Source organism: Pavona decussata, unplaced genomic scaffold, assembly GCF_977016875.1.
Source record: "Pavona decussata unplaced genomic scaffold, jaPavDecu1.1 SCAFFOLD_59, whole genome shotgun sequence".
NCBI lineage: Eukaryota > Metazoa > Cnidaria > Anthozoa > Scleractinia > Agariciidae > Pavona > Pavona decussata.
The window spans coordinates 2,342,022-2,363,551 of NW_028145481.1; the positions used below are offsets into that span (position 1 = coordinate 2,342,022).

At 39.1% G+C, this 21,530-nt stretch overlaps 1 protein-coding gene across 1 annotated transcript; it reads right to left on the minus strand.

The window, feature by feature from the left end:
- Positions 1-1,322: 1,322 nt before the first annotated feature.
- Positions 1,323-21,530, minus strand: LOC146479417 (SCY1-like protein 2). Its single transcript, XM_085111058.1, is given in 18 exon segments — positions 1,323-2,013; positions 2,755-3,229; positions 4,065-4,211; positions 4,686-4,750; positions 5,373-5,482; positions 6,391-6,491; positions 6,569-6,687; positions 7,365-7,497; positions 8,517-8,630; positions 9,948-10,247; positions 11,457-11,582; positions 12,394-12,510; positions 14,094-14,309; positions 14,821-14,967; positions 16,277-16,321; positions 18,603-18,702; positions 19,371-19,528; positions 21,035-21,530. Coding segments are annotated over 18 exon segments (2,898 nt in total). The 5' UTR covers positions 21,269-21,530; the 3' UTR covers positions 1,323-1,822.

Here is a 21,530-nt window from a genome sequence, read left to right on the forward strand (position 1 = left end):
ATAAAGAACCAACAGTTTCCACAATGTTGTGTTCAAATTTTAACTTGCCAAGCAAAAAAAAGAAACAACAAAAAAACACAAGAAATGACATCTTAAAACAACAGAGTTTGGTACATTTATTAAATAAAGGAACTCTAACATGCTGACGTTATTCATTAATTTTATGGCATAGACCAAACCCCCCCCCCCCTCCCCCACTCTCCCTCCTCCCCTAACGTTTTATTCCAATCCCTGAGTGAAGGCATTCAGAGCTGAGTGAACAAGGGAGACAATTGTCTCCCTTGCAGGTCGAGTTTCGTCAAACCAAAACCAAAGTTATTACTCTGGCCAACCACAACAAACGTGAGCAGCACAATGAACCAATCAGAACTCAAAGCAAATACAAGTAACCGCCGCCAAGCGCGGGAAAACGCGTGCGAACAAGTTACGATTTGTTTTGGTTTTGTTTCTCATTGGTTGAGAAAGTGGCGTACGTTTTGCAAACCAATCATAAAGCGTACAAATTCTAAACTAAAACTAACGCTAACTGCTTTCCACGCTCAATTAAAAACCGCTCTGTGTATAGGTGTAATTCAGGCGTCCCATTCCAGTTGCGTTGAATTCAACCCCCCCCCCTCCCACTACCCCCCTCCCCACCAAAAATAAATAAAACTGTCAAAAATCGTAATAATCGAGAAGTGAATGGCATAACATCCAAAAGAGTACTGGATTAAATTGTATCCGGCGCAACTGAAATTTAAATTCGACATTTAAATTTTTAAATTAGGCAGGAGCCCATTATGGGCTCCTGAATTAGGCCTTTATGCTGTTTCAACACATTCTGTGTTAGAACGGTTTTTAACTGAGTGTTGTAAAACCAAAACCAAAGTAATTAGTCTGGCCAAATCTGTCCAATCACAAAAAACGTGAACAGGACAACGGACCAATCAGAATTCCAGCAAATGCATGTAACCGGCGTCAAGCGCGGGAAAACGCGTGCGAACAAGTCACGATAGTCACGATTGGTTTTGGTTTTGTTTCCTATTGGTTGAGAAAGTGGTGCGAGTTTTTTTAAACTAATCATAGAACACAGTACTTTAGCCCTTTTGTTTTTAGTGTCTGCCGACAATGTATTCAACAGTTATGAACGAACAATAGAAACTATCTCCCAAAAATTAACATTTGATCTTTTTGTTTCAGGTGCGATTTATTTTCCAGTTTAATGATTTCTAAAAACTGGCCAATATCGCGTTAGTAAATATGCCAAACGTATGCCTTGTTTCCCAACAGCTGAAAATCAATGCGCTCTTTCAAGCTTTAAAATTCCCAACCAAATCTTGAGAAGAACAATGACAAATAACACCTTTTATGAGAATGACGTATTGTTTAGTGATTTCATTAACACCGGCATACTTGGAAAAAAAAATCCGAGTTATCAGTACAGGGACGAATTTCGCAAAAATTAAGGCTTTCTGTGTGACTATTGGCTGTGTTAGGTTCGCAAGGTATTGTGGTAAATTGTACAGCCGCCATCTTTTCTCCGTCTTCACAATAGTTACATAATTGCAACCTACGATAACTGAAGTTACACCAATCTGATTGGTTAGGGGCTAAACCACCCGTCTTATACTACTCGCGTAGATATTTGAATTCTCGTAATTTCCAGCCAATCGAATATATTCATCCTAGAAGGCTGAGATGCAGAAAGCAGAGGAAAAGAAAATTTTAGATGTGTGAAACACGAAAGAAAAAGAAAGAAGAAATCTTTTCCTTTCGAGGACATCTGCAATTCCCGCCTCTCTTCCCTTTCTTGGCATATATTTTAAGACAAAGCCTGACTTTGTCAGCCAAACAGATCTTGTAAGTCATTTCTACTGTTCGTGGCCTTTTGATTCGTTGGAGCCTGGTACTGATACTGTTGGCTGCTCATTCCACCAATCAGCGGCTGTTGTGGCATTGGGAACATCCCGGATGATGTTGTCATCATTCCACCGCCATACTGTTGCGGGGCCATGGGTCTCACTCCCATCAAACCTAAAAACGAGGATCAAGTCAAGGCTTATTTACGATTTCTGGAGCATCATACGATTTGGATTAGTACCCCTGGATGCACTAACACTGTCTCTCTTTACCCCCAACCCCCACCCCCCTCCCCCTCCCCACGGCGTTAAGCTTATAGCAGGAGCAGTTATCACTTATGTGAGATATGTGCAGGACTGAACACACCGTGGTATAACAGAATATACGGCATTATGTCAAGACCAAGAAGAATGCTCCTAATACAGCAGTATTTTTGTACGGCTGATGACTATGCAAAAAAAGACCTTATCCAGGACGATTGAAATCCCAAACGAAAATTTGGGGCAAAGTTCCCCAAAGTTCCTTAGGGGCCCAAGGGAAATTTGACAGGTTACATGTCCACATCGCATGCTCTGTGTTCTGATAGCAACACAATTGCCGATAAATAGCTTTAAAATCGCACCAAAAAAAATCACCAACAGTTTCCATGACGATTTGTAAAAGCACTTGACATTACCAAAAACAAAGAAAGAAAGAAACGCAACAAAAATCACAAATGCACGTAAAATCACATTAAAAATTGCCCATGTAAACGGTTCTAAAGAACACGACGCCTTGCATTCTTGGAAATAAAACAATTAAAAATTAGATCGAACTATCCACCCTCCCCTGGGAGTGGCCAATAGAAGTCAGACGCTTCCAAATCACCCTTCCGCCCTCCCTTAGGTGCCTCACCTTGCTGCTGAAATGACATACCTGTATTTATTCCAGCCTGTTGTCCTTGTTGTGCCTGCATAGTGTTCATCGATGGTTTGCTTTTGTTCTGTAAATGTTCTAATTCAGGAGCAAATAAAGAGTCGAGTGCCTTCGAGCCGCCCGCATTTTTTGTTTGACTTCCAGCAGAGGTTCCCGTAGCGGGATACCTTGGCGAGGATCCCGCGGGATTCATCCCGAAAGATCCCAAATTTAAACTTGACAATCCTGACATGCCAGAGTTCATACCGCTCATTGACAATCCTGTCATACCAGAATTCATTCCAGACATTCCTGTATAACCGGTTATTCCAGATCCCATTCCTGAGTACCCTGCCATTCCATAAGTGGGAGCAGAGGACATGCCCATTGAGGCACCAAAACTGGAGGTACCAGGCTGTGAGAAAGAGGAAGTTGCCACGGGCCGAGAGGGTGTAGAAAATGAAGAGCTTGACGTCAAGGACTTTTGCGGTGAGGACTGTGACAAGAAAGGAAAGAAATGGGATCATGTCTTCATGCGATTTTGAAGCACAATTTCAAAAGCCGTGTAAACGACCAGCAATTTGATTGCAAATTTTGCTGCGAGGTTTGAGAGCACAACGTGTAAGACGTCATGGCTGTCTTGAAGGACTCCGAGGAACTTTGACACGTTTTATGTTGAATCGGCATGAGCTCTCCCCTGATAGCAACAAAACTCAGATAGCTGATAAATCGCTGCCGTCAGCGAAAATCGCCGGTAGTTAACATTTGGCGATTTGAAATAGTTCTTAAAATTGCTGCTATAAATTGACACCAAATCTTTCAAAATCCGCAGGTACAAATGGCCCCGACGACATTACTGACAGATTAGAGCGGTTCTCAATTGAGTGTTGCAAAACCAAACCAAGGTAATTACTAGCCAATTACAGTATACGGAAACGGCGCAATGAACTTATCACAATTCAAAGCAAATCCGTGTAACCGGCGCCAAGCGCGGGAAAAGGCATGCGAACAAGTCAAACCAAAGTAATTACTATGGCCAATCACAGCAGACGTAAACAGCGCAATGAACCAATCACAATTCAAAGCAAATCCGTGTAGCCGCCACCATGCGCAGGAAAACGCGTGTGAGCAAGGCACGATTGGTTTTGGTTTTACATCTAATTGGCTGAGACAATGGCACGAGTTTCCAAACCAATCACAGAGCGTAGTAAAGAAAGCGCGAAACTACTTTCCACACTCAAGTGAAAACCGCTCTTATGAAAGGATTTAGCCAAGGAAAACAGGAGACAATAATAACAACATTTGAGAACCACAGGTGAAGTGTTAGAGACCTTTTGTATTGGTTTGTTGGACTGCAAATCTCGATTCTCTTTGGAAGGCTGCAGCATTGAAAACTCCTCGACACCCAACAGATTGCCATTAAGAGAAGCGCCTTTTGATCGTGATGGATTCTCCGGCAAACCAAACATTTTGTTGAACTAGAAACAAGAGTAAGAGGACAAAAAACTGTCTGAAACCTCAGTGCTACAGAGGAGCGTAAATGTGCTCCTGTGTTTGAGTTCACAAAGAAATCTCAAAGTTTTACTACACAGGTAAATTAACATGAATCTTGTTACTTTGAACTAGAAGCTTTCAAAACATGAGCAGTATCCAGTAAGCTAACCATTTCAGAGTGTGTTACTGTTGGCTCCTAAATTAAGTCTCTGGTGATAAAAACACGTCAGAAACTCTGAACAAGAAGCCGCACGCTAGCTTAATTAGTCATAAGATTAAATAAATCGTTTATTGAATAATACACACTTTGCAGTCTCAGCAACTGAATTACGTGTCTCAAATTAATAGCTAATTAATTAGTTATAAGATCCTGCAGTGCAACAAACTAGTGCCTATCAGATAGTCATGATTGATTGTAGTAAGTTTCAAGGATGGCTTCGCCTCATCGACATGCTTACCTCTGCTGAATTAGTTGCACCAACAGAACTGGATGACGGTGACGAACTGCTACTCTTGTCACTGACTGCAACAAATGTTAGCATAGGCAATTTATTAACCTTCTCCATGAAAGAAGAGGGGTTTACAAAGTTCATTTATAGAAGTCAAAGAAAAGAGATGAGTTCTGAGGGAAGAATGGGAGTTGTGGCTTCTTCGCTTTTAAAAGTGTGTGTATCTGTTAAATACTTTTGCTAGTTACCGAAAGTACTTTATCATGGAACATTTTAGTGATAACAACTTTTGTGTATTTTGCCTCTTCAAACGATGAACATTTGATAACGCAAAAGTCAAGTGCTTCTTGATTCACCAGTTTTGCGAGAAGTTGCTGTTGTCTGTTGTGAAATTTCTTCCTACGAAAATCAAAAAATTCCCCATCCCATCCCGTCCCTGAAATGCTACAATTGTTGAAAGTAACACGTGAGGATGCAAAGTCCTCCACAAGATCGAGAAGAAAGCAGACACTATGGGGGATGGATTTTAGCCCACTTTCTTTTCCAAAACAATTTTTTAAAGTACATCTGGGTAGGCACTTCACATCCTTTTTTCCTCCCGTTTGAGAATACAGCTTTTTAGCCTTGTTCCCCCTTCCCGCCTTCTATAACAAATTGAAGTTACCTTCTAGTTCCCTAGGGAGACAGATTGATTACCTGCGCTGCTTGGCCCGTCAGGACTGCCGGTCATGAGTTTGTCTATTTTACCCATCAAATCATCCATGGCTTTTGCTTCCTGTACCTCTTGAGCAAACTTTAGGGATGACCTGCCAGCAAGCGATAAAAAAAAAACAACAACAAAAAAAAAAAAACACGAGAACAGCGTGAGATAGACCTAGATTAAATAAGCCACTATTTGGAAGAAATTTTCTGAATAAACGAAATATACAGTCGAACCTGTAATGAGCGGTCACCCTCGGGGAATGGCTAAGTGACCACTTAATACAGGTTGCACAGAATACATCACTTACTTGGTTAAGAAAGTTCGGCGATAAAATGGTATGACAAAGTAAAACATTAACGCCACGATTGTGCAGCTCATTAGAAACTCAACTGCCTGGCACGCTACTTGTTACCATATTTAAGTGGTTTCGTTTTACAAAATGACCGTTTAAAACAGGTCAAGACAATAGAAACAGCTCACTGGGACTTAGTATAGGGTGACCGCGACCGCTTAATAGAGGTGACCGTTTAATACAGGTCAGAATTACAGTAATTAAGGGAAGTAATTTTCGGGACTTTGATAACTGACCGCTTAATAGACGGTGACCGCTTAATACGGTGCCGCTTAATACAGGTTCGACTGTAATTACAGGGCAAATCCCAGATCACAGCGATCCCAAGATCAATATCAGCGGATCTTGAACTGGATCGCTGACTCCTAGGAGGTTAGTCGATAAAGAGTCATAAGCATGTAAATAATGATCATCCGGGTGAGTGTATAGTCCTGAGAAGGACTGTTTGAGGTGTCATTGACTGACGTTTCAACAACCTGAGACGAAGTCATCACCTGAGTCAAGTAAATTGTGGAACGTCTGTAGGTGGTATAAATGTCTCTGGTTATTGACCTGATTGGTCAACAAAGTCGAGATGTCATTCATCGTTCCACAAAGTGTCGAATGCATGTTGAAGCAAATGCTGAAAACGTTTAAACGGGCCTTAAGAGTATCCATACCTCGTCTGTTCCTGCATTTTATTGAGTTGCTCCAGCTTCGTGCGATGCTCAGTTTCCACTCGTCTTACCATCTCACTGATAAGCTTCATGTACTGACCAAACTGGGCAAAAGATATGTCATGATCAATAAGAGCCTTCATACTCGGTACAGAGAAAACAAATGTTACGTTTCTTTTACCTGCGAAAGATTGAGACCTGGTTCCACCGCTAAAGGAAACAGAAATGGAATAGCTTTTGTCGCCAAATAATCCTTGTCCATGCCAAGTTTTTTGTGTATCATAGTCTGCTTGAAAATTCCTGACAAACAAAAGAAAACGTGTTCAGAAAATATTCCACTAAAAACATCAGAGCACATTTAAAGTGACCTGTAAAACCAACAACAAAACTATCACATTTGAGTGTCAGAAAAAGCGCAAACAATACATTGAACCAGACAGATGTCTGCAGGAAGACATTTGACTTTTTTCACATTATGATACAAAGAGAACTAGAACAGCTGCAGCAGAACATAAAGACCTCAGCAACCAAATGCATGAGTCATTTTAAGTTACTCAGACTGATGAATCAATTTTACATAGGCATTATAAAACAGCGGCAGCCCAAGTCCTACAAGGTATCCATTCTGCAATGCCACATTACAAGTTAAATATTGTGCTTGTGAAGAAACAAAGGAGGAAAGGGATAAAAACTAGTTAACCAATTCCCCAGAAACTACAGGGAGACTGGTATGCTGTGAGTGAGGGATTAAAATAATGCGATCGTTTGAGTAGACAGATGAAAATCGCGTCAATGAATAATAACGCATCCTCGGCAGTCAGTTGTAAAGGAAAAAACTCTTTTAGCTGAAAACTTTTAACAAGAGCTATGATACCCTGAGAAAATGCTGAAAATGTAGTTGTTAGTTGGTGTCACGTCCATCTGTCTACCCAAACGATCCCACAATCCCTTACGGAATTTAGCTGTGATGAATTTACCTAAGATAGCCATTAGGGTGGGTGGTTCTCTGGAAGGAATCTGATTCATCAAGGGAATGATATCATCCAACACAGCCTACTTGTCCAAATGCTCCAACATCTTGCCCAGGCAAACCAGTGCATTCACCCGAATCTACAAACAAGGTTTATATAATTTATTGCTGTAAGCTTCTGGTCTTTTCTGGGCTCATTCCTCTGCCCTCATTACCAGCTATGGCCTTGAGACCAGGAGAGTTATGGCACTATCCAAAAGCATATGCAGTTGTCACTTATCACGATTCATATTAACAAAAATTCCCTGACTTTTCACTGACCACAAACCAGTTTTCAAGGTCCATAGAAGACAAATTATATTCTTTGCCAACATTTAGCCAGTGATGAATCCACAGAAATCAATTCCTTTGTAAATGTCTTTTGAAACAACAAACTCTCTCCCAAACCTGGTGGCTAGCAAAAAAATAAATCCCCTGACTTTTCACCACCTTTGAGGTAGAATTTAGTATTTCCCTGCCCTGATACAGAATTCCCCGACTGTTCCCTGACATTAAAGACAAAAAAAATCTGTTTCCTTGGCTTTTCCCTGACTGTGCCAACCCTGAAAAGTGTTGAATGTGATGGGTATAAAATGCAGCGGATGTGGGGAGAGCTGTGCCTTTACAGTGTACAGTCTAATGCTTGACTGTGCGTCTGGAAGGATTTGAAATAAATGCCTAAACCTGAGCTATATTCATTAAAAGGACTACCGTAGTGTCTTTGCTATGACATCTGTAAACAGACAGGCCTATGCATGGCTTGATCGATCTTGTAGAAATGGCAGTTTCATCTTCAATTAGGGGGCATAATAGAACCACTTAGGATACAATGAGCCTCAGCTGTGACAACTCTCAATGTTGAATCAGTTGCCTGAAATGCAGCTACAATTATGTGGAAACATCTCTTGTGGCTGGTAATGGAGCCTACTATTTCCTTAGCAGACGTCTACACACAGGCCACTGATATGATGGCAACGCCTCGCATTTGGTCATAAATTATTCTCTATTATTATCTGTAAATTAGCCTCTAAAATACATCAGATTCGTCATTTGATCAGTTGGCAAAGGCAATTCTGTTCCTCCACCCAGACACTGGTAACAGAAATCAGACGTGACTTACAGTCAAAGAAGTCGTCTGAAGGCACAGGTTCTTGATACGAGGAATGATGGAGTTTTTCATAGCAGAGTAGTCAATCATGTTTGAAAATGATGGGATAATACTCAAGACCATTTCCTGCAATAAAATAAGAAAATCAAGTAAGTACACAAAGTTGCTTCAGTCTACTGTTTGTTGCATTGAATTGTATGAAAATCAAGACTGTTAACTGTGACCATGAACTGGTTGTGAGGAGTTACTATAGTCTGGATTGGGGAGGGGGTACTGCTCTTTGTAAGCTATATATTAGGTACAGTCGAACCTCGATTATCCGGACCTCGATTATCCGGACTATTCGATTATCCGGACTTTTTTCTCTGGTCCCAATTTTTTCATGAATATTAATTAGTTGTGATCTTGAAAACTAAAAGTCGCAAAAAGCCCAATAATCCTTTCAAAAGACTGTTGAAACAGCATATTAGATGAGATAGATGGACAGATTATCCTGTGCACTTTTCAAAATTTGCAAGTGCAACGAGACAATACCTGAACTAAAAGTTTTTATTTGTAAATACATACAGGCTGTGTAGATTTCACAATTAAAATGATGTTTTCTTTGCTGTAACCTTTTGTTTACATTTCTATCTCATTAATATTCATATTTTCGATTATCCGGACTCTCGATTATCCGGACTCTCGATTATCTGGACTATTTACCAAGGTCCCGACGAGTCCGGATAATCGAGGTTCGACTGTAATTGCGTGACCGGAAAAGGTATATTTTTTTGAGTCATTTTGGTTTGAAATAGTGTGTAGAATTTTAACCATTTTGGTCTGAAAGTCTGAAAACAGGTATGATTCTAGAAACCAAATCTGAAAATGGGTACGCGTTTTAGAGGTCAGCTCTGAAAAGGGGTGCAGAAAACTTACATATTTTGGTCTGAAATAGGATCAGAGTTTGGAGAACTGAGTCGCATACCCCCACCAAAAATCAGGCCAAGCTTAATGTCCACTCACTCATCTTCACTCATCTTCACTCATATTGGGCCAAATCAGCCTGATCAATTGGTGTATGTAAATGAGCCTTAACTCTCCAGGGAGGTAATGTTTACTACTTTCTGGCTAACCAAACAACAGATGTTAACTGGAGTAAATTGATTTAGTAATTATAGAGAGATAACATCTGGAGCTTTTCGATAAACAATTTTAAATAAAAACAAGAGATGGCAATGTTGACTGATGTTTTGATGACTTACACAACTTTGAAAACAATGACATGGAGTCATCGAAACGTCGGTCAACACCCTATTGCTTGATAGATGAGTTAATCGTTTGTCTCACGATTGAGTCACAAAGATGTGGATTGCGACGTTTCGACCGCTATACTGCTGGTCTTCATCAGGAGATGGTGTATTATTTTAAATAATATACAGAGACATTAGAAAAAAATGGCACCTGTAGTTGTTCCGCGGGAGTCTCTAGTGCTTTACAGACCATGGGCAGAACATGATCCCTCACATCATCCTTGGGTGTTTTGGCTAACAATATGTCCATCTTTTGAAGGAAAATGATCACAACCTGAATTGGGTCTTGTATCTTGAAAACTGGCTTTAGCTCTGGCAGGATGAGGTCAATAAACTCCTGTGTGGTACAGTCTTCAGCGATCAAAAGCACGTTAGGCAGCACAAATGGAATCATCTGATGATTGCTGAATTCTGCACACAGCTGTGGTAACACTCTTTGTATGACTACCCGCTGAAGTGAAATGAGAAGAGTGCTTTAAAGCCCTGGCTATATTTCACTGTGAGACAAATGAAGTTACTAGCTAACATTTCAACATTACTAAATACAAAATTACTAAATAATAAAATTGTTGTAAATGTTTGTACTTTGCATTGAAAAATTAAAAAAAAAACTTTACAAAATTACATTGATAAGAATAAATAATAAAAACATTTAATAACAATGTTTAATGAACACATTTTGCTTAAGAATGAAACACGATGTGTTTACACTGAGTAAATAACAAAAATTACAAACTAAGTCTATCTTTTTGGGACTGGGATTTACATGTACAAAATCAAAAGTTAAGTTAACAAAATTTCTAATATTTATACTACAGTAGAACCCCGCTAACTCGAACTCTGAAGGGAAACGAAAATCTGTTCAAGTTAGCGGGGTTTCAAGTTATTGGGGTCGATTAAAATATTCAATTTTTTAGGTTAATAATTAAAAGTTTATTGATTTTCAGCACTTTGGTATACAATGTAGTGCAAATTACGGATATGAACCTTATTTTAAAAAAAAATACATTTTAAACAACTGTAACGATAAACTGCAACGAATGTAAATGTAACTGTACGTAACGTTCTAACTGGTCCTCGATCACACAATAAGAAAAGCTAATGGGATATGTCAATTGGCCTTCCTATCGAGTGATAAGAACCAGAAATTCGAGTTATCGGGGTAAACTTTGGTCAAGGGAAGCGAAAATCTGTTCGAGTTAGCGGGGTTTTCGAGTTATCGGGGTTCGAGTTATCCGGGTAAAAATGACTGGAAAGTTAGTTCAAATCCAAGGGAATTGAGACTCTGTTCGAGTTAGCGGGGTTGTTCGAGTTATAGGGGTTCGAGTTAGCGGGGTTCTACTGTATTACTAAAGATAACCCCTAGGTACTAATTCACACTCAATGGAACTGGAAAGTACAAAAACATAATTTACATATAAGTTACAAAATTCATCCACAAATGTTAGGAGATTAGAACCCTGAATGTTGCAAGATGATGCTTGACCAACAGTTTTTGTTGTACAAATGCTACAGATGTATTGTTTTCAATCAAACATTTTGACCAACATTAGTCATATGTGAATATTTACTTCCAACAATGTTGCAATGCACACCCTAAGGTTCAAAATAAAATGCCACATTTCTTACGATGATAACAAAACATAATCAAAGCCCATACCTTTGGTAGTTTAGACATGACTTTGTAAAGTCCCCTAAAGAACTGTGACTTGGCCATTTCATCACGCTGCACTAGTGAGTCCAGGTATTGCAAAGTCATTGCTGCCACATTCTCAAAGAATGAGATCTGAAAGGCAATGTCTAAATAAGCTTCTTTGGTACATGTATCTATTTAGCATATATCTGATAGTGTAATAAAATTACAATAATTTGAAGTGCTCAGGGCATAACTTACCTGTGGTGCATAATTTCAGGTCACTTTTGTTGTTTTAGCTCAGATTCACTAGAGTTTTTGCATGTGGCCTTGAATTCTCTCAGGAAACGTTGCTCCAATGTTTTATCCACTGCTTTCCAGTTCGGTTTGAGATGAAAATGAAAATTTTGCCCACAATTATAGCTTTTAATATCATTGCAAATGAAGTGCATAAGCAGCGAATAAAACATTGAAGCAATGTTTCCTGAAGGAATTCAAGGCCACATGCAAAACCTTTGGTGAATCTGAGCTAAAACAAAAAAAAAAGCTATCTCAAATGTGACATAGGTTGGATATACCCCGAGCCTTTCAACTGCAAGGACCTGACTTGGCACCCGGTATATTTAAACGTAATAGATTGCGGGATACAAATTATTATTAGCACACAGTTGCAGTCATGACATAACATACTGTTGTTACGTTGCTGGAGCAAAATTTTCTTCATCGAAACAAAAAAGGAAATGTGTCCGATTGTTTTCAGAACAACACAAATTCTGTGCACTTGCAAAATAATGGGGTTGCATTTCAGGACCACATTTCCACAACACTGTTTCTTTGCCCTTGAAGTCAATAAACAAAAAACGAGATGACTGAAATTAGGTTCACTTGAATGACCATCCTGCATGACCCACTAGCTTGCCACACACCCACACATCACTCATGGGTCTTGCTGTTAGTCACCTACCTTAGACATCATGTGAACATCTGGTCTGAGAGTGGGGGTGATGCTGAGTAAGTTTCTAACATGTTCTTGTACCTCTTTAGGAACATTACCAAGAGCTGTTGAATTGTTCCTAGACATCTGAAACAGGATTTCAAATTTAACAGCAACTTATAATTATACATTAATCTATTGTAAGTTTATAACCCTGCTTCTTGAACCACCGTGGGTTGATCAACTGAAGGGGTGCCCGAAATAAGGCCCTAAGTGACTTTTGATGTAAGGTCAAATTCTCCTTTTGTTTCACAAGCAATTATACCAGGTAATTGGGAAGGAGAATCTAGCAATTTATCAGAAGTCACTTAGGGTTTTTTTCCAGGCACCCCTTCAACTGTACTTGGACATTAACTGTGGTGGATCTTTGGTAGGGCACCCTCCTTAGTTTTAGACCAAAACTGAGGCCTGTAATGGGCCAAGGTGCCAAGATATTAGAGACAAGCTAGTCAAGTGTTTGAAAGTGGAGCCCCCACTTACATGAAGGTCTGGGTCCACCACTAAAGTGTGCAGTTGTGAATGCATGATAATTATGTTGTGAAGGACCTAGCTTTGAGGAGGGGACAGGATAGACTCAACTTGGGGGCCAGGAGGGTGCCCTGCTCAACATACATGTAGAAAAAGGAGTTCCAATTAAGGGAAGTGGTCAAAACTACTATACTTGAACAGGACCCACCAAACCCCAAAATAGATGGTGGTCTCTGCCTGCACCCCTTTCCTAAACTTCAAAAGATAGTGTTTTTATTGCATAGCCACCCCTCTATCCAGCAGTAAAAAATGACAATGAGATTTACACCTCACTTTTCTTATTTATCTAGCAATGCTGACTCTTGCCACCTGAATATTCCTGTGTCAACTCAAATTTTAAAGCCAATAAAATTTTGTCAGTAATGTTCACGAGACAGGTGGTGTCTTTGATAACTCCCTTTTATTATCAGACAAGGTGGGTCCTCTTCGAACAAACTTGTTATGACCAGTTCCCTATACACTAATTACCTTTTAAATCAATGCATTTTATTTAAGAAGACATAACAGTGACTGTGGTCAGGATTTCCACATTAAACATGCTACTTTCAATTTTTTACACTGGATCCCGCAAGCTACAGTCTGGACAGTCAGTACAGTCTGTTTATTGACATTGCCACATTGTCACTTTGAACTAGAAGCTCTCAGAACACATGCAATGTCCAGTGAGCTAACCATTTCAAAGTTTGTTTCTATAGGCTCCTTAATTGAACAAGTCTCTAATGAGAGGGAATAACAACACAAAAGAAAGCTTGAACAAAGAGCCATTAATGAGCTGCTTTGCATTAAATCTAATAAAGCACTGAGATCTATGTCTTAGGTCCTCCAATGTGACTGGCAAATCTCTACAACCCAGCCATAAGCCCTGAATGCCCAAGCACCAGTCAGACTGACTTGGTCAATTGACAGAAAGGTAATTAAAAAATGTACAAAAAGAGGGAGGAGAAAATAGACAATAAAGCCTTGCAAAACAGCACAGAAATAGTGCCAAGATATGAGTGCAGTTCATGCCATACCATTTTCCCTCGGGACAACTGTTGGCACCAAATCATAAACATTGTAGACTGCTTCTCGAGGTTGTAAGTCTTGAATAACTTGGCTTAATTTTATTTAACCTCACTGAACAAAGATTAGTTTCTAATTACCTGCTCCACATTTCTCTTGAATGCTGTCATGTTGTTGTCGCAATCAAAGTGTGGTTTTCCTTTATTATAAATTGAATAAATGAGCACCCCCAGAGAAAACATGTCACTGGACACATCACATGACCTGGACAGAATGAATTCTGGTGCAGCATAGTTAAGGTCAGGCTGGGCCCATGGCCAAAGGCGTGGCTCCCACTGGCCTGCATTGTATGTGGACTGAGGAAAACAACAAAAGGGATAATCTTAGACAGCTATATATGGGGCTGATTATTAGAAGTTAATTTTCTATTGCATCAGTTACATGTTCTGTTTGTATTATCTTGCTGGAGGGAAAGTCATATAAAAAGTAGCAACTAATATATATTTAATTTAATGAACAAAAAGGCCCATTTAGGCACCTGAGCACCTGGTAAATTGCGTTAAGCAAGTAAAGCTTGAAAGCAGCTAGTCCAAAATGGAAGCCAAAAGGTGAAATTTAAGGGTAGTGGGGGGAGTCTCTGGTATCCATTCCCTCAAAACCCTTATGATGTTATGTCCAATCAAAATAAAATAAAACAAAACAATGCTCAAAGAATGTTAATCACTAATCAATCAATCATTTCCCAAGTAATCAATCATCCAACTAACATGTATTTAAGTGTCAAATGTTTAGCTGACCACAAGAGTACCCTATTAACTGAGGAAATTGCAATTATATGAAATCATGCATTCAATGAATGGCTTTTACCTGTCCATCAATGATAACTGGTGTGGAGCTGAAGAACAGACCAGCAATCTTCCACTGACCATTCTTGGTGATAACGATCATTTCAGGTGCAAGGCTTGCTTGAAGGATCTTGGCATCATTGTGAAGGAATGTTAAACCTTCCACAAGCTGAAATAATAATATTGTAATTGTTTCAGTAACAAAAAAAATTACTTACTAGTGTTAAAAATATGAATGGTTACCAGCACAATTTTGGCAAAACATACTGAATTTCCTCTTTTTAAAGTTGTTACCAGTAATTATTTGTAACACGCAACCTACTGCCTTCGAAAGAGTCAGACAAAGTTTTTTTTGGTGGATGCCAATCAAAGAAAAGCCATTAAAATTATTTTGAATTCTGACAAGATTTCAAAGTAACAGAACCAGAAAATTGACATTTTTATCCACTGACAGATGGTAAACTTTAGCAAAGTTGACTTCCAAACAAGCTAGTTTAACTAAAATAAAGGATATCATTTGGAGGATACTTTTTAACATTTTAAATCCCTGAAAGTGATAATTATTATTTTTTTAATTCAAAACTACCATTCTTTAAGCCCAATCTGGCTTAGAAATCAACTTTAATTTAAAAACGTTTAACCTTCTCTTAGTGAGGTTAAAATTAATTCTCGTGACTTTCTTGGTAGAAAGAAAGAAAGGGTGTCATTCAGAGGGTTGGGGGCACACCCCCAGTGGGTTAGGGGGAGATGGCTGACATTTCAGACTAAATTTCTTGGCTGTGTTGCCTTGAAATCTTGTCAGAATTCAATGAAAATAATTTCAACGGCAGCAAAACACAACTTTATTCAACTCTTTTTGAATGTTGAAGGTCACATGTAACCACAGACTGTAACCATGTCCCTTCAGTAAATAGTCCCCCCCCCCCCTCCCTTTCAGAGATAAAAAATCAATAGGCCCCCTCTCTCTACTGAGTCCCTCGTCCACTCCAGTTCCAATTCCAGTTCTGAGTTGTCTCATCAATTGGGCTGTCTGTTGTGGTGGACAGAATCATTATCTTACAATGCCAAATGAACGATAGATAAATAGATAGTTTATTCAGCAAGGGGGGCAGCGTGGTCGAGTGGTTAGGGCGCCGGACTTGAAATCCGGAGGTCCCGGGTTCAAGTCCCGCTCTGGCCACTAGCTGGAGTTGTTTCTCGGTAGCCCCAAGTTCAACTCCTCGGACGCGCTTGTAAATAGCCAGCCAGTCTGCCTCCTGCCAGTTGGGACTTGTAGCGGTGCACCTTGTTTTTGTTTACAATGTCCCAAAATCAGTTCATGCACGTGGCGAAAATTTTATTTAACACAGCATAAACCTCTCCCTTCAAGAAGCCCCTCCCCACCTTTTTAAGACCTGCAAATTAATAAGTCCTCAGAAATCTTAACGGAGGAAATACGATGTGCATCATCTTTCAACAATTTTCTTTACAAAACAAACCTGATACAGCCCATAGACTCTTTCAACATCATACAGTTCAAATGACTGTGAAAGAAGACACAATGTTATAAATCAAAATATAACCTTTAGTTAATGACTTCCCTATAGAAGAACTCTTGACGTACACAACTATAGGAAATAATTAATGTTAAGAACAGATTAATAATTCAAGTACTGAGCCAGATACCAGAAACACACAGGTCTGAGTCACTTAATCCTTTAAAACAACAATTGAAGGGTCTGGTAGAAGAAGGGCACAAGTGATAACTTAGCATTTAAATTCCAAATTTCTTAAAAATAAAGCTCTAACTTGACTAAGACAGATTTGATTAGATAACTTACCAGTGTCACATTGTTTAGAACTTTTGTTTAGCTTTTAATGGAAAACAAAGGAGGGAAACCATTTCAAACATGACTAAGTGGGGGTTCAGTTTTTAGCCTGAGGTCATTTAAAACTTTTAAATCACAATGAAAATATTATAAGAATTACATTTCTGACACACCAATCAGACTGTGTGCATGCCAAATTATGGCGAATTAAGGGAGATTTGAATTTCAAGGCCAAATCGTCACTTGTGCCCTTTTTCCTACCAGGCCCTTCAAAACACGCATCCAGGATGTGCACATTTTCGGTGTATCGCTAAGGCCAAAAGGCCATCAGTACATATACCGGCATTTTCTACTTTTTACAGCCTTTTCAATGTTAAATGAGTATATCTATAGCAACTATCTTTTGATGTGCCATCCTTCAACATGCCATGTTTAACAAGGCCTAAGTATGTAAACACAACATTTACAGTTAATTTGACCTTGGACAAAGATGGGTTTATTTTTCTTCAGACTGGCACGGAGGAATGTAAAGAAGTCAATCCAAGATCAACAGATCAATAGTTTTGAAATTTAACTCCTTGCAAACAAAACGCCCGAATTCTACTGGAAGATACAGAACAGAGTCAAATCAAAAGCCGTCAAATAGTTTGCATTGTCCTCAGAGCTATGCAACGTTAACTCATTTTAAGTCAGTAGTTGTAGTTAATTTGTCATTTCTTTTGCCAATAATTGGAAAGTTTTCAAGCTTGATAGTTAAAATGGTGCTTCAGCTGTTTACTTAACACGTAGAAAGATGGCACGTCAAAAGACAGTCGCCATTCTCTGCTGTGCATGTAACACTGTAGCCTCCCACGCAGTCGTTTTTAGGGGACTCGTATTACCTCCTCTCCACAAATGCCTGCTCACCCAAGCGCCACATTCCTTTCCCATTGTTTTAAATACTCCCCAAGCACCCTAGCCAATCACCATCGAGGCATTGTTTAATGACATCAAATCAAATTGCTGGTTACAATGATCGCTTCCGTTTCCCGCGAGCTTTGTACAGTGTCTACAGTCTCTGTTACAGTCTTGAGAGATGCGGGAGTTAAGTTGAAACATATATATTTTTTCACTTCTGGAATGGCTGGTCATGGCTGAAACACCAAAACAAATATCGAATGTGAATACAAGCGCTTCTTGTGCGACGTTTTGACACTGCTGGGAGAGTCAAAAGCTTCGGGAAAGTGTAATCAATCTTCCCCGCCTGATCGAGTTGACAATCGGTGAAGATATCGCCTCTTATGGGTGCCGAAACTCTGGAGCAGATTTGTTTGTTTGTACGAAGTGCTCCGACAGACTAACTCGATTCGAGAAAGCAAAGAAGAATGTAGAAGGTATCAAGGGGAGATCTGCAGTATTTATCAGTTCATTAAAGACTATTAAACGGAAAGTTAAACGACAAAGAGCCGATCAACTTGTGGTCCTTGTGGAAAATGTCGCACATGCCCCCGAACAAATTGCAACCACAAAGCGAGTTTCAACTGCAAAATCTTTTAATATGTAATATTTTGGTTTCCTCCACACCGACAAGGTCGACAAGATTGAAGGCAAAGCTTGATAAATATTAAAGCGACTTTGCGTAACCTGTCGGCAAATTGAAGAAAATATCGCTATTTCCCGTCACGAATTTTTTATTGCAGTCAGTTGATAGGCATTTACACGAGAAATTTTGACTGAGGGCACACGGTGCTAAAAGCTCACGTAAGCTTGGTCAAGTTCTGTCTCCATTGTGATGTTCTTCACTGTTCCTGCGAGAGGAGTTCTGAGGTCAAGGTCAACCTTCCAGATTTTAGAAGGTTCACTGTGATAGGCTTAGCGGCGGAAAGGAATGTGGCGCTTGGGTAAGCAGGCGTTTGTGGGGAGGAGGTAATACGATTCCCCTAAAAACGACTGCGTGGGAGGCTAGTAACACTGAAAGTGGCCACAGTATTATGAAAACTACTTTACTTCAACATACCCTAAATTCTGGAGGCAGAGGAGATGGCATGTTACTGTGTTTCCCAAGAAGATTTGCCAGACTTGCAAATATTGGTTCAGTAGCGAATGCTAAACAGTCCCTACCCAAACAATAATGTTTGACATTACAGGTTAAAATGGTAATTATTTATTATTGAACTTAATGAAAGGAAACCAACAATGTACTGAGCACACAGTCAACATGGCAGTTTTACTATAACTTCATTATATTTGGCAGCTTGCCAATACATTTTCTTTCAAGCTTAACTTATGTCTGCATGTTGTCTTCACATTACAGCAGTTACCAATAACACACAACCTATTGCCTTCAAAAGAGACGGATAAAGTTGTGTTTTGGTGGACATCACTCAAAGAAAAGCCATTGAAATTATTTTGAATTTTGACAACATTTCAAGGTAAATTCAAAATAATTTTCATGTCCACCAAAATGCAACTTTATCCAACTCTTTTGAAGGCAGTAGGTCACATGTCATCAGCAACTAGTATAAACTGATTATTATAAAAATATTATTCCATTGATCACGAACAGCAAAAACCTAACTATGATAGAAGAAAGCAGAAGAAAAGAAAGGTATAGAACAGCTTCAACCTTCCGTTTTATATATTAATTAAACATTTGAGAAAAATATGTTACACTTTTGAATTAACATAACATAACATATCTCAGTTCTAATCCAGTGTTCATAATCATCTTACCACATCCCATTTTCCACATATTCAGAATTAGCGTATTGAGTTTAAACCTTACTTTGATTCTTCCAGTGGATGTTGAACAACTAACAACCGTGGATGTCTCAGCCTTGTGAGCTGCACTGGGCCTTTCTTCATGGTCTCCATAATTATTTCCTTGTCTCGCTTATCTACTTTATCCAGAAGCTTCTTCTCGAGAACAACCAGGGACACTTCCTGTTTAGAGTAAAAGCAATACTTGTAATATTGCAGGACAATGAGATTGTGACTGATGTAAACTAACCAATTTGTCCACAGACGACCAATACAAAATTGTTAATAAATCTACATATAATTCAATTATCAATTAATTAATTGATTAATTAATTAATTTGTATTGATTGGTCATATTATACCCCCTTAGTCAATTATTTGTTAATTGACTGACAGGGTGTAATATAAAGTGTATCAGGATGACTTTTATCCTGACCAGTATAAGATGAAAACTCTACCATTAATTTACACACATACATTGAATGTTTTTTGTCTGCAATATAAGGTTCATTCTGACACAAAATGTTCTCAACTGGCAAAAAATAAAGAGGTAAAGTCCCAGTTCAGGTCCATGCAGTCCAAACAACTGGAGTTTAACCTTATAGTTTCTATAGCAAGAGGAAATTTGGAATGCAACAGTTCTTACAATCCCCAGGACAAATTCAGTCCTTCTGCCCTGGCCTGGGGTGGGAAAATTATCCAAGCAGTATGGACTGGTAACAAAGACTTTTATGAGGTGACACAAATGGTGTTGAACTGCTTGGATGCTGCTGGGAAATCTCTTATTATTAATTGCAAAAAGATAATCTAAGCAGATAAAACACCGGAACAACATTTCCTGAAGGAATTCAAGGCCACATACAAAAATTCTGGTGAGTCTGAGCTAAAACAACAAAAAGCTATCTGAAAAGTCATTTGGGTTGGTTATACTCTCAGGCCTTTATAACAATGTTATTACAACTTGATTTACTACGGGAGGAATTTTATCATATCCCAGATGTTATTTGCTTTGACATTTACAGTGCGATGTGCCTTACCATGGCCACCCAACAAACTTTTTTTACAAGTTAGCCAATCAGGGTATGCAAATTTGATTAACAGTCACGCCTCCTTGCAAAGTTTAACAGGCAAGTGACGTAACAACGAATTATTGAAAACATGTTGTTTTGTATTTTATGGCTAACTTGTAAAAAAAAAGTTTGTTGGCTGGCCACGGTAAGGTGCGTTGCACTGTAAGTGCCTGAATTTAGTTGTTTAAAAAATTCAGACTTGGCTATTAAGGCCATGGTAAGGCGCGTCGCACTGTAAGTGCCTGAATTTACTTGTTTAAAAAATTCAGGCTTGGTTAAAATATAGAAATAAACATTTTAGTCTTTATTTTTGTCAATGTCAAGAGTAACTGAGGTAGGAATATTAAATCGGGAAATAGCTTTCACTTCACAAACTGACATGTAAAGTGTTAAAAAGTTCTAGAAGCGGGTACCTTGAAATCATACTTATGATTTATTGATGGTAATTTTGACAGCATACACTGTGCGTCATCAAACCAGTGACCTTCAAAATACACATGTAAGCTTACGTCCATCATCCCATTTAAAACCAAAATAAAAAAATGCTTACAAAACCTAATCACCCAACGGAAAAAATCAATTAAAATAACAATAATAAAAAGGAATATTTATGATTTACCTGGCCAGTTGTCCGTTTTTTTCCTTCGTATATTTTCCACGCTAAATTTGGCCCAAAACTTGCCACATGTCTCCCAACATCGAAGTCTTTCGTCAGGGGATTTCCGATTAACGAACCTACAGCGCCCACAGCATTCACGGTGGCAGAAACAGCTGTGACAGTCGCGTTCTTTGCCGCGCTTTTGATGCGATCAAACATCGCAGCCGAGTAAGTAGTAACCTTGTTCAGATCCATGATGAAAATGAATCGTGGCGGATATTATGACAGGTACATGAAGTTCACCAGAGTTTACAAGAGTTCACAAGAAAAATTTTGTCCCGCTCGACTCTAACGCATTTTGTAGAGGGAAGACGGCGAAACAATTAATTTTGATATCTCCTGGGCGTATACTCCGTTCTATTCGAAGCTAAACCGGTTATAAAACTACTATGAATACAAATGCTTTTAAAAATCCAAGACAACAAGATTGTCGCCGAAACTGTCGCCATCTTTGATT